The sequence below is a fragment of the Anolis sagrei genome, chromosome 12 (genome assembly GCF_037176765.1).
Source record: "Anolis sagrei isolate rAnoSag1 chromosome 12, rAnoSag1.mat, whole genome shotgun sequence".
NCBI classification, from domain to species: Eukaryota; Metazoa; Chordata; class Lepidosauria; order Squamata; family Dactyloidae; genus Anolis; species Anolis sagrei.
Window position 1 is genome coordinate 20513369 of NC_090032.1, and position 13917 is coordinate 20527285.

The 13917-nt window shown below is 40.8% G+C and overlaps 1 protein-coding gene across 2 annotated transcripts in view; it reads left to right on the top strand.

Moving 5' to 3' along the window:
* CDC42BPG (CDC42 binding protein kinase gamma) overlaps positions 1-13454 on the top strand; it is a 110278-nt gene extending 96824 nt beyond the window's left edge. For both annotated transcript variants that reach the window (XM_067472549.1, XM_067472550.1), the window contains exons 32-37: positions 371-455; positions 677-797; positions 4123-4240; positions 6192-6330; positions 10160-10245; positions 12619-13454. In XM_067472549.1, coding sequence (XP_067328650.1) covers positions 371-455; positions 677-797; positions 4123-4240; positions 6192-6330; positions 10160-10245; positions 12619-12669 — 600 coding nt within the window. In that variant the 3' untranslated portion in view covers positions 12670-13454. The remainder of the gene's footprint in view (positions 1-370; positions 456-676; positions 798-4122; positions 4241-6191; positions 6331-10159; positions 10246-12618) is intronic.
* Positions 13455-13917: the final 463 nt, after the last annotated feature.

Below are 13917 nucleotides of genomic sequence, written 5' to 3' on the forward strand. Positions count from 1 at the left end.
TTGCTGTTCCAAAAAGTTGACTCCATCAGTTTTAGAGAGATGTTTCCTTCCTTTCTGAACTGATGTTGGTTTTCCTTCTTAATGTAAGGAACGATTGTGTTGATTTAAAGAATCGTTGTCTTTGACTATGTAAACATCTTGTTTTCAACTCAAGAGTTAAATCGTTGTCTCTGGGCCATGTCACCAGATCGTGAAGTCTTCACCTCCTTTTGTAGTTTCCCATCAAGACCATTCTTTTTAGGATAGTGTCTTCAGTCTTGGTCAGACTCCAGTCATACACCTTTTGTACAATTTCATTCAATTCATACTACAAACAGAGCTTGGGGAAAGTGACTTTTTGGGGATGGAATGACACCCCGTTTCTTACCAGGTCCGAGCCCTGAATCCCGAGGGATCCCTTTGCACTTTCGGCAGCGAGAAGGTCCGGCTGACTTACCTTAGAAACAAGGCGGCAGGTAAGGAAAGGGTTCTAATAATAATCATCATCATCATCATAGGAAAATCACAGTCAGAACACTCCCAACAGATGGCCATCCAGCCTTTGCAATAATAATGAAGGAAGGGGACGAGAAAAAGTGAGAACCACTGATGTAGTGGGTTAGAAGCACGGGATCCCTATGGAAAAATAAAATGTGTACATTATATAAAAGTAAATTCTTAACCAATTCCTTTCCAGACCAGGATGAGTTCGAAATCCCTCAGATGACCGACAACAGCCGACGGCACCTCATGCGAACGAGGCACAAGCGGCGCTTTTCCTTCCGGATCACCGAGGAGGAGCGGCAGCACCAGAGGAAGTGAGTCTGACCATCATGGAAGTAGCCTGTCCCTTATGTCCAAACGCAGGGAGGAACCATTTGAATTGTGTTTGGGGCCCAACCCCAAACAGAAAGAGTTGTAGTTTTTCAAGCAGAGCGTCAGGAGTGTCATGAATACTTTTTGCAACTTAAGACTGTTCTTCAATCACTTTTCAATGGGACAGGGTGCATTCCTTGTAATTCATTCATTCAGTCGTTCATACTGACTGTCCTTCCTCATTCAGTTCACCATCACATATACTCGTAACATTTACTCGTCATCCATTCATTCACTCATTCATACTCACCATCCTTCTCCATTCGGATCACCATCACATATACTCGTAACATTCATTCACTCGTTCGTACTCACCGTCCTTCATTTGGTTCACCATCACATATACTTGTAACATTCACTTGGAAACCATTCATTCACTCGTTCATATTATTGTCCTTCCTCATTCAGTTCACCATCAGATATTCTCGTAACATTCACTCAGAATCCATTCATTCACTCGTTCATATTATTGTCCTTCCTCATTCAGTTCACCATCACATATACTCGTAACATTCACTCGTAATCCATCCATTCACTCATTCATACTCACCTTCCTTCTTCATTCAGTTCATCATCACATATACTCGTAACATTCACTCGTAATCCATCCATTCACTCATTCATACTCACCTTCCTTCTTCATTCAGTTCATCATCACATATTCACATAACATTCATTTGGAATCCATTCATTCACTCGTTCATACTCACCGTCCTTCTTCATTCAGTTCGCCATCAGATATTCTCGTAACATTCACTCAGAATCCATTCATTCACTCATTCATACTTCCGTCCTTCTTCATTCAGTTCACCATCACATATACTCATAACATTAACTCATCATCCATTCATTCACTCGTTCATATTATTGCCCTTCCTTATTCAGTTCACCATCACTTATACTCGTAACATTTACTCGTAATCCATTCATTCACTCGTTCATTCTCACCATCCTTCTTCATTCAGTTCATCATCACATATACTCGTAACATTTACTCGTAATCCATTCATTCACTCGTTCATTCTCACCATCCTTCTTCATTCAGTTCATCATCACATATACTCGTAACATTCACTTGGAATCCATTCATTCACTCGTTCATACTCTCCGTCCTTCTTCATTCAGTTCGCCATCACATATTCTCATAACATTCACTCGGAATCCATTCATTCACTCGTTCATACTCACCGTCCTTCCTCATTGTTCACCATCATATGTACTCATAACATTCACTCGTAATCCATTCATTCACTCGTTCATACTCACTGTCCTTCTTCATTCAGTTCATCATCACATATTCTCATAACATTCACTCGGAATCCATTCATTCACTCGTTCATACTCACCGTCCTTCCTCATTGTTCACCATCATATGTACTCGTAACATTCACTCGTAATCCATTCATTCACTCGTTCATACTCACTGTCCTTCTTCATTCAGTTCGCCATCACATATTCCCGTAACATTCACTCAGAATCCATTCATTCACTAGTTCATACTCACCGTCCTTCCTCATTCAGTTCACCATATACTCGTAACATTCACTCGTAATCCATCCATTCATTCATTCATACCTTCCTTCTTCATTCAGTTCATCATCACATATACTCGTAACATTCACTTGTTCATTCACCATCTTCTTCATTCAGTTCATCATCACATATACTCACAAGATTTACTCTTCATCCATTAATTTACTCAATACTCACTTCATTGTAATCCATTAATAAACTCGTTCATACTCACCGTCCTTCCTCATTGTTCACCATCATATATACTCGTAACATTCACTCGTAATCCATTCATTCACTCATTCATACTCACCTTCCTTCTTCATTCAGTTCATCATCACATATACTCGTAACATTCACCCGTAATCCATTCATTCACTCATTCACACCCACTTCCCTTTCTCATTCAGTTCGCTATCACATATACTCGCAACATTCACTCTTCATCCATTAATTTACTCAATACTCACTTCATTGTAGTCCATTCATTCACTCGTTCATACTCACCGTCTTTCATCATTCAGTTCATCATCAAATATACTCGTAACATTCACTCGGAATCCATTCATTCACTCGTTCATACTCACCATCCTTCTTCATTCAGTTCGCTATCACATATACTCGCAACATTCACTCTTCATCCATTAATTTACTCAATACTCACTTCATTGTAATCCATTCATTCACTCGTTCATACTCACCGTCCTTCCTCATTCATTTCACCATCACATATACTCGTAGCATTCACTCGTAATCCATTCATTGATTTGTTCATACTCACCGTCCTTCCTCATTCAGTTCACCATCGCATATACTCGTAACATTCACTCGTAATCCATTCATTAACTCACTGTCTTTCCTCATTCAGTTCACCATCACATATACTCATAACATTCACTCATAATTCATTCATTTACTTGTTCATATTCACCGTCTTTCCTCATTCAGTTCACCATCACATACACTCGTAACATTCACTCGTAATCCATTCATTAACTCACCATCTTTCCTCATTCAGTTCACCATCACATATACTAGTAACATTCACGCGTAATCCATTCCTTTACTTAGTTCTTGTGGGTTTTTTCGGGCTATATGGCCATGTTCTAGAGGCATTTCTCACTCATAATCCATTCATTCATTCACCGTCTTTCCTCATTCAGTTCACCATTACATATACTCGTAACATTCACTCGTAATCCATTCATTCACTCCTTCATACCCACTTCCCTTTCTCATTCAGTTCGCTATCACATATACTCGTAACAATCACTCACAATCCATTCACTCATTCATACTCATCATCCTTCTTTGTTTAGTCCATCTTGGAAGGAGGCGAGTGTTCAGATTCTGCATTCCTTGCAGAACAAACACACTTTACAAAGAGGAAACGGTCTCCTTATGTAGAACTTTTAGGTTATCCATTATTTGATTGTTTGATTCCTGTTGGATTTCTTCCTCCACACAGGATCAACTACCTCTGTAGTTCACAACTACAGATCAGTTCCTTGATCCTCTCACTGGAGAATCCTCTCCTGTAACTCTCTGGTTACAGACTGCTGATTCACAGATCAGTCCTCTCCTGTAACTCTCCGGCTACAGACTACTGATTCACAGATAGTCCATTCGCCAAGGAAGTTTTGGGAAGCTTTCCCTAGCTGAAAGAAGTTTGTAACTATAAGTCGGATGTTTGTAACTCGGGAACTGCCTGTCTTCATGGCAGTCACAATGTCTTGGGTTCCCACTGCTTTGCAGGGAGATGATGCGGGACCCCCGCCTCCGCTCCAAGCTCATCTCGGCCCCCAGCAACTTCAACCACTTGGTCCACGTGGGGCCCGGCGAGAGGCATCACAAGCTGCAAGACCTCCATGCGGTGAGTTTCGGTTACATCCCAGGATTCGCACAAATGTGGGACTGGAGACATCTGGCTCTACAACAGTCAAGGAGACTTAGTGGACCATAAGATGACCATGAGCCAATGTTGTGATGCGGTAGCCAAAAGGACCAATGTGGTTCCAGGTTGCATCAAGAGGAGGATACTTCCTAATGTTAATTGTGTTACTGTTATGAATCATAATGTAAATATATGAAATGCAGGATGTATTTTCATTCACTGGACCAAATTTGGCACAAATATCCAAGAACGGCGCTCCATGCAGTCATGCCGGCCACATGACCTTGGAGGTGTCTATGGACAACACCGGCTCTTTGGCCTAGAAACTGAGCACCAACCCCCAGAGTTGGACACAACTGGACTTAATGTCAGGAGAAAACTTTTACCTTACCTTGCCTTACCCGATATGCCAAAATTTGAATACTGGTGTGGTTGGAGGGAGAATTGATGTTGTCATTTGTGAGTTGTACTTGCTGAGATGTATAGTTCACCTACAATCAAAGAGCATTCTGAACTCCACCAATGAGGGAACTGAACCAAACTTGGCACACAGAACTCCCACGACCAACAAAAAATACTGGAGGGGGTTGGTGGGCATTGACCTTGAGTTTTGGAGTTGTAGTTCACCTACCTCCAGCTAGAGCCTTGTGGACTCAAACAATGATGGAATTGGACCAAACTTGGCACGAATACTCCATATGCCCAAATGTGAACACTGGTGGAGTTTGGGGGAAATAGACCTTGACATTTGTGAGTTGTAGTTGCTGGGATTTATAGTTCACCTACAATCAAAGAGCGTTCTGAACTCCACCAATGAGGGAACTGAACCAAACTTGGCACACAGAACTCCCACGACCAACAAAAAATACTGGAGGGGGTTGGTGGGCATTGTCCTTGAGTTTTGGAGTTGTAGTTCACCTACCTCCAGCTAGAGCCTTGTGGACTCAAACAATGATGGAATTGGACCAAACTTGGCACAAATACTCCATATGCCCAAATGTGAACACTGGTGGAGTTTGGGGGAAATAGACCTTGACATTTGTGAGTTGTAGTTGCTGGGATTTATAGTTCACCTACAATCAAAGAGCATTCTGAACTCCACCAATGAGGGAACTGAACCAAACTTGGCACACAGAACTCCCACGCCCAACAAAAAATACTGGAGGGAGTTGGTGGGCATTGACCTTGAGTTTTGGAGTTGTAGTTCACCTACCTCCAGCTAGAGCCTTGTGGACTCAAACAATGATGGAATTGGACCAAACTTGGCACAAATACTCCATATGCCCAAATGTGAACACTGGTGGAGTTTGGGGGAAATAGACCTTGACATTTGTGAGTTGTAGTTGCTGGGATTTATAGTTCACCTACAATCAAAGAGCATTCTGAACTCCACCAATGAGGGAACTGAACCAAACTTGGCACACAGAACTCCCACGCCCAACAAAAAATACTGGAGGGAGTTGGTGGGCATTGACCTTGAGTTTTGGAGTTGTAGTTCACCTACCTCCAGCTAGAGCACTGTGGACTCAAACAATGATGGAATTGGACCAAACTTGGCACAAGTACTCCATATGCCCAAATGTGAACACTGGTGGAGTTTGGGGGAAATAGACCTTGACATTTGTGAGTTGTAGTTGCTGGGATTTATAGTTCACCTACAATCAAAGAGCATTCTGAACCCCACCAATGATAGAATTGGACCAAACTTCCCAGATATGACCAACAAAAAATACTGTGTTTTCTAATGGTCTTTGGCGACCCCTCGGGACCCCTGCTCACGACCCCTCCAGGGGTCCCGACCCCCAGGTTGAGAAACGCTGGTCTAGATGGAAGGAAGTCGTCGTCCGTAGAATTTATAGTTTTCCACCCACCCCCAAACTCATCCTGTCTGTCATTTTCCCATATCCCCCAATGGGATATTCATTTACAGGCCCAGGAAGAGAAGAAGCAGGAGGCCCAAGTGCGCATGCGTTGCAGCAGCCTTTCGGAGACTCGCCGGCCCTTGTCTTCGGGCAGCAACAGCATAGCCCAGAGGAGTGGGTCTTCTTTTTCTTCATCCGCTTCTTCTCGTAAGTACTCCAAAGATGTGGTGGAATCTCATTCTCTCGAGTTTTCAAGCAGAGGGTGGGTGGTCATCTGTCGGGAAAGGTTTGTTGTTGTTTATTCGTTCAGTCGCTTCCAACTCCTCGTGACCTCATGGGCCACTCCACGCCAGAGCTCCCTCTCGACCGTCACCACCCCCAGCTCCTTCAGAGTCAAGCCATCCATCTTGTCCTTGGTCGGCCCCTCTTCCTTTTTCCTTCCATTTTCCCCAGCATCATTCTTTTCTTCAAGCTTTCCTGTCTTCTCGTGATGTGGCCAAAGGACTTCATCTCAGCCGTCACCACCCCCAGCTCCTTCAGAGTCAAGCCATTCATGCATCTTGTCCTTGGTCGGCCCCTCTTCCTTTTTCCTTCCATTTTCCCCAGCATCATTCTTTTCTCCAAGCTTTCCTGTCTTCTCATGATGTGGCCAAAGGACTTCATCTCAGCCGTCACCACCCCCAGCTCCTTCAGAGTCAAGCCATTCATCCATCTTGTCCTTGGTCGGCCCCTCTTCCTTTTTCCTTCTATTTTCCCCAGCATCATTCTTTTCTCCAAGCTTTCCTGTCTTCTCCTGATGTGGCCAAAGGACTCCATCTCAGTCGTCACCACCCCCAGCTCCTTCAGAGTCAAGCCATTCATCCATCTTGTCCTTGGTCGGCCCCTCTTCCTTTTTCCTTCCATTTTCCCCAGCATCATTCTTTTCTCCAAGCTTTCCTGTCTTCTCGTGATGTGGCCAAAGGACTTCATCTCAGCCGTCACCACCCCCAGCTCCTTCAGAGTCAAGCCATTCATCCATCTTGTCCTTGGTCGGCGCCTCTTCCTTTTTCCTTCCATTTTCCCCAGCATCATTCTTTTCTCCAAGCTTTCCTGTCTTCTTGTGATGTGGCCAAAGGACTTCATCTTGGCCTCTAAATATCCTTCCCTCCAAGTGAGCAGTCAGGATTTATTTTATATTGTTTATTTTTGTGATGATGTGTATTTTTATTCTTATAGTCATGTATTGTTTAGACAATAGTTAGTAATGGTAAGTATGTAGAATTGTATTTTATTAGGGATAGTAACTGGCTTGGCTTGCCTTGAGCTGAGTTGGCATAGCAACGGGGGCGGAGCCAACTGCCACTTGGCAGCGCAGCTTTTTGAAAGTTGTCAGTCTGTAGCCGGAGAGTTACAGAAGAGGACTGATCTGTGAATTAGTAGTCTGTAGCCGGATAGTTACAGAAGAGGACTTATTAGGGATGGTAATTGGCTTGGCTTGCCTTGAGCTGAGTTGGCATAGCAACGGGGGCGGAGCCAACTGCCAACTGCCACTTGGCAGCGCAGCTTTTTGAAAGTTGTCAGTCTGTAGCCAGAGAGTTACAGAAGAGGACTGATCTGTGAATCAGTAGTCTGTAGCCGGAGAGTTACAGAAGAGGACTTATTAGGGATGGTAACTGGCTTGGCTTGCCTTGAGCTGAGTTGGCATAGCCACTGCCACTTGGCAGCGCAGCTTTTTGAAAGTTGTCAGTCTGTAGCCGGAGAGTTACAGAAGAGGACTGATCTGTGAATCAGTAGTCTGTAGCTGGAGAGTTATAGAAGAGGACTTATTAGGGATGGTAACTGGCTTGGCTTGCCTTGAGCTGAGTTGGCATAGCCACTGCCACTTGGCAGCACAGCTTTTTGAAAGTTGTCAGTCTGTAGCCAGAGAGTTACAGAAGAGGACTGATCTGTGAATCAGCAGTCTGTAACCAGAGAGTTACAGGAGAGGATTCTCCAGTGAGAGGATCAAGGAACTGATCTGTAGTTGTGAACTACAGAGGTAGTTGATCTTGTGTGGAAGTAGAAATCCAACAGGAATCCTGTAGTGATAGAACCACAGGGAGGACTGATTCTTTGATTAAGAAGTACTATGCTAATAATTTAATATATTCTATGAAAATATATCTTGTAAGCCGCTCTGAGTCCCCTTCGGGGTGAGAAGGATGGCATAGAAATGCCGTAAATAAATAAATAAATAAATAAATATTTTGATATGATGTATTTCTTTGTCATTCTGTGGTTATGTTGTATTATTTGGGCTTGGCCTCATGTCAGCTGCCCCGAGTCCCCTTTGGGGAGATGGTGGTGGGTTATAAATAAAGATTATTATTATTATTATTATTATTATTATTATTATTTCCTGGAGGATGGACTGCTCTGATCTTCTCGCGGTCCAAGGCACTCTCAGAATTTTCCTTCAACACCACAGTTCAAAAGCATCTATCTACCTTTGCTCAGTCTTCCTTAAAGTCCAGCTTTTGCATCCTACAGGGAATATCATTGCTTTAACTACGCGGATCTTTGTTAGATTGTGTTTTCCTGTCTAGCAGACAGGATTGGATGAGCTTTGGGGTCTCTTCCAACTCAGTGATTCCATGAAATGGGCTCCATGCTGGAATGTCATGCAGTTAAAGAGCTGAGGATGGGAGAAGCCCCTGGGCCGGATGGGAGAATTTCCAATGGCCAAATTGGGTTCACGGGCCTGAGGTTGGTGGGGAAGGAATGATATGTATAATGTAATGCAATATAATAATACTACTAATAATATGATATTATAATTATATATTTATATTGCATGTAATATTACTAATAATATTACAATATCATGGTATAGTACAATATAGTAATATATAATACTGATATTGTACTATGCTAATTAGGCTTGGGTAACCACGGAAAAATTTGGTTCTAAACTCGTTTTGTTTTTAGGGGGCCCTTGCGTTTCGTTTTTTTTAAGAATTCCGAAATTTTCCTTTTAAAAATTTCGAAATATATGGAATTTCGTAAAATTACGAATCGATTCGTTAATGGCGGATGCGATTGCGCAATATGCTAAAAAAACCTCCAAACGGGACAGGGGGAACTTCTGAAGCTTCCCTCTCCCTCTGTTGTTGACTGTTGGTGTGATAAAACAACAACTATATTATTATGTTATATTATATTATATTATATTATATTATATTATATTATATTATATTATTATAATATTATTATATTGTTGTATATTATATTATAATATTATTATATTATATTACTGTATATTATATTATATTATTATAATATTATATATATTATATTATATTACTTTATATTATAATATTATTATATTATATTATATATATAATATTATACAATTATAATATAATATTATATAATATATATAATAAGATATAATATAATAATATCATAATAATATAATATACTATAATATATTATATTATAATATACTATAATACTATAATGTAATAGTATTATAATAATAAAATATAATATATATATTATATTATCATAATATTATTATATATTATATTATATTATATTATATTATATTATATTATAATTGTATATTATATTATATTATATTATATTATATTATATTATATATTTTATACTAGCTGTACCTGGCATAGAGTGAGTGTATGAAAAATAAAGTAATGAGAAATTTTGGGCAAGAAGGATGCCAAAATAATAATTACGAATTAATTACGAAATAATTACGAAAATTGTTTCGATTCTTAATTACTCCTCACACTATTCCTGCATGGCTCGATATTGGATCGTAAGCTAATTTAAATACAAATTAATAACGAATAACGAAATTAACGAACAGGATCGCCCAAGCCTAATGCTAATAATATAATATATTGTATGAAAATATATACCTCGTAAGCCGCTCTGAGTCCACTTCGGGGTGAGAAGGGCGGCATATTAATGTCGTATATAAATAAATAAATGAATAATATGGATTCTCCAACCGTCTTCAAGCTGATGGCCACTCTCTGACTTTTTGTCCCCGCAGTAAAGCACAAATCAGGCAGCTCTATGTCAGACGACTCCTTCGCATCTCCACAGGGACTCTTTTTCGGTGTCGGCACACGGACAGAGGTAACTGGGCAGAAACGGAGCATGGAACCAAAACTTGAATGCTCTCCTTGGTTGGGTACCCATTCTTCCCCTCTACCGCCATCCCTGCCCTTGACCTTTTCCTTGTAGGACCTGTGGGAGTGAGAGTTATTTGTTTAACTCTGTATGAATTGAGTTGCTGTGAGTTTTCCGGACTATATAGCCATGTTCCAGAAGCATTTTTTATTTTTTTTATTTTTTTTACAACATTTCTATGCTGTGTAGCTTACAAGATATATATACATACAATATATTAAATTATTAGCATAGTACAATATCAGTATTATATATTACTATATTGTACTATACCATTATATTGTAATATTTTAGTAATATTATATGTAATATATAATAATATCATATTATTAGTATTAGTATTATATTGTATTACATTATAGTATTATAAAATATGTACATGCAATATATTATATTAAGGTAAAGGTAAAGGTTGTCCCCTGACATTGAGTCCAGTCAGGTGCGCATGTGCGAGATCTGAGAGGCAGAGAAGGAGGGACAGTAATAGGAAAATTATATTATTATATTAAGGTAAAAGTAGTCCCCTGACATTAAGTCCAGTCATGTCTGACTCTGGGGGTGGTGCTCATCTCCATTTCTAAGCCGTAGAGCCGGCGTTGTCCATAGACACCTCCAATGTCATGTGGCCAGCATGACTGCATGGAGCACCCTTACCCGCTCTTGTATCCTATTACCGTACCTCCTCCTCTGCCTCTCAGATCTCGCTCCTGAAGACTGCAGGGAAGCGGAGCAGGTGCGCAGGTGCGAGATCTGAGAGGCAGAGAAGGAGGGACAGTAATAGGAAAACTATATTATTATATTAAGGTAAAAGTAGTCCCCTGACATTAAGTCCAGTTATGTCTGACTCTGGGGTGTGGTGCTCATCTCCATTTCTAAGCGGAAGAGCCGGCGTTGTCCATAGACACCTCCAATGTCATGTGGCCAGCATGACTGCATGGAGCACCCTTACCCGCTCGTGTATCCTATTACCGTACCTCCTCCTCTGCCTCTCAGATCTCGCTCCTGAAGACGGCAGTGAAGCGGTGCAGGTGCGCATGTGCGAGATCTGAGAGGCAGAGAAGGAGGGACAGTAATAGGAAAACTATATTATTATATTAAGGTAAAAGTAGTCCCCTGACATTAAGTCCAGTTATGTCTGACTCTGGGGTGTGGTGCTCATCTCCATTTCTAAGCGGAAGAGCCGGCGTTGTCCATAGACACCTCCAATGTCATGTGGCCAGCATGACTGCATGGAGCACCCTTACCCGCTCTTGTATCCTATTACCGTACCTCCTCCTCTGCCTCTCAGATCTCGCTCCTGAAGACGGCAGTGAAGCGGTGCAGGTGCGCATGTGCGAGATCTGAGAGGCAGAGAAGGAGGGACAGTAATAGGAAAATTATATTATTATATTAAGGTAAAGGTAAAGGTTGTCCCCTGACATTAAGTCCAGTCATGTCTGACTCTGGGGTGTGGTGCTCATCTCCACTACTAAGCTGAAGAGCCGGCGTTGTCCATAGACACCTCCAATGTCATGTGGCCAGCATGACTGCATGGAGCACCCTTACCCGCCCTTGTATCCTATTACCGTACCTCCTCCTCTGCCTCTCAGATCTCGTTCCTGAAGACGGCAGTGAAGCGGTGCAGGTGCGCAGCTGCGAGATCTGAGAGGCAGAGAAGGAGGGACAGTAATAGGAAAATTAAAATTATATTATTATATTAAGTTAAAGGTAAAGGTTGTCCCCTGACATTAAGTCTTGTAGAAGGAGTTTTTTTTACATCTGCGTTAGGTCTGGGTAATATTTTTTCTAAAGCGCAAAATTTAAAGCTATGGTGTGTATGAGCTTTTTCATTGAAATGTACATATAGTGAAGAGTCAGTGGACCCATTCCTTATGCGTGAACGATGTTCATTTATCCTGGTTTTAAGGGGTCTAGTGGTCATTCCAACATATAATAGCTTGCAGGAGCATTCTAATAGGTAAATTACATTATCAGTGGAACATGTTGTTAAATGTTGCAAGGTAATCTTGATGTTAAGTGTTGGATGAGAGTATATTTTAATCTTGAGTGATTGTTGACAACAGTTACAGTGTCCACAGCTAGTGTGACCCCTAATGGTAAGATTGTGGGATGTAGTAGGAGAGTTATATTCAGAACGGATCAAAAGGTCCCTTAAATTTCTGGATTTAGAGAACATATTATCCTGATTTATATTATTTTCTTGAGAGTCTTATAAAATACACATACATACATTCTTGTTTCTATGTTACTATAGATATTTGTGCATTGTTTGCTGAAGTCAACAGTAACCAAAGCTTGCAAATGCTCTTCTCGTGACAGGTTCCGGATCCGAGGCGCTCTCCTTGCGCCGGAAGCACCAGCTCCACATGACGAGACCCCGGCACGGAAGCCGGGCCGATGGGTTTGACCCACAGAGTGAGCTCACCGAAACTCGTCACGAAAGAAAGCGAGAAGGAGCGTTGGATGCAGAGAAGGAGTGGAAGGAAGCAGCTGCAGTGGGTTTTTCCGGGGTTCCTCGCCAAGGAATCCAACCCCATTGCGTCTGTCTCAGGAAAGGAAGAAACTTCGCTCCTTCCGATCCGACAATGTGTCCCTTTCCCCCAGTTTGTCTCTCACTGAACTCAGGAACCCTGCTTTACGCTTTTAGAGGCCTTTCGGTTTACTTCTTCGGTTTTTTAAGCTAAGCTAACGGCGGTAATATTTTAAAGGAAGGGGCAGAACGCGGGGTTGCGGTTGCTTGAGCTCCGGAAACGAACGGGACAACATTCGAAACGATGAATTCGGAATGGCAAGGAAAGAGATTCCACCGAAACATTGGAATAGGACTGCCTCGGTGGTCCGTTTCGGGCGTCCGCGTGGCAAAGGGATGGACTAGATGACCTCTGTGGGTCCCTTCCAACTCTAGGATTCGAGCGACACGTCCCTCCCTCTCTTGCCAAAGGGCCACCGGGTCCCACCAGCCTTTCATTAAAGAGTTAATTTATTTGTCGGCTTCCGCATTGACCAATAAAACGGGCAAAAAAATTAATAATAAATAAAAATGGCGGACGTACACACATCTGACCCACAACGTGCAACGGTACAGTGACAACGACAGCGAAAAAATCCATCTCCACAATATCCGCAGGGGATACGTACTAGGCTTGGGCGATCCAGTTCGTTAATTTCGTTATTCGTTATTGATTCGTATTTGAATTAGCTTACGATCCAGTATCGAGCCATGCAGGAGTAGTGTGAGGAGTAATTAAGAATCGAAACAATTTTTACAATTTTCGTAATTATTTTCGTAATTTCGTAATTATATTTTATAATATGCAATTATAATATAATATATAATATAATAATATAATAATATAATATACATTAGATATTATATTATATTACATTATATTATTATAATACTATTATATTATTGTATATTATATTATTATATTATTATATTATATATTATATTATAGTTGTATTATATTATATATTATATTATAATAATATAATAATATAATATACATTAGATATTATATTATATTACATTATATTATTATAATACTATTATATTATAGTATTGTATATTATTATATTATATATTATATTACTATAATATTATTATATTCTATTCTA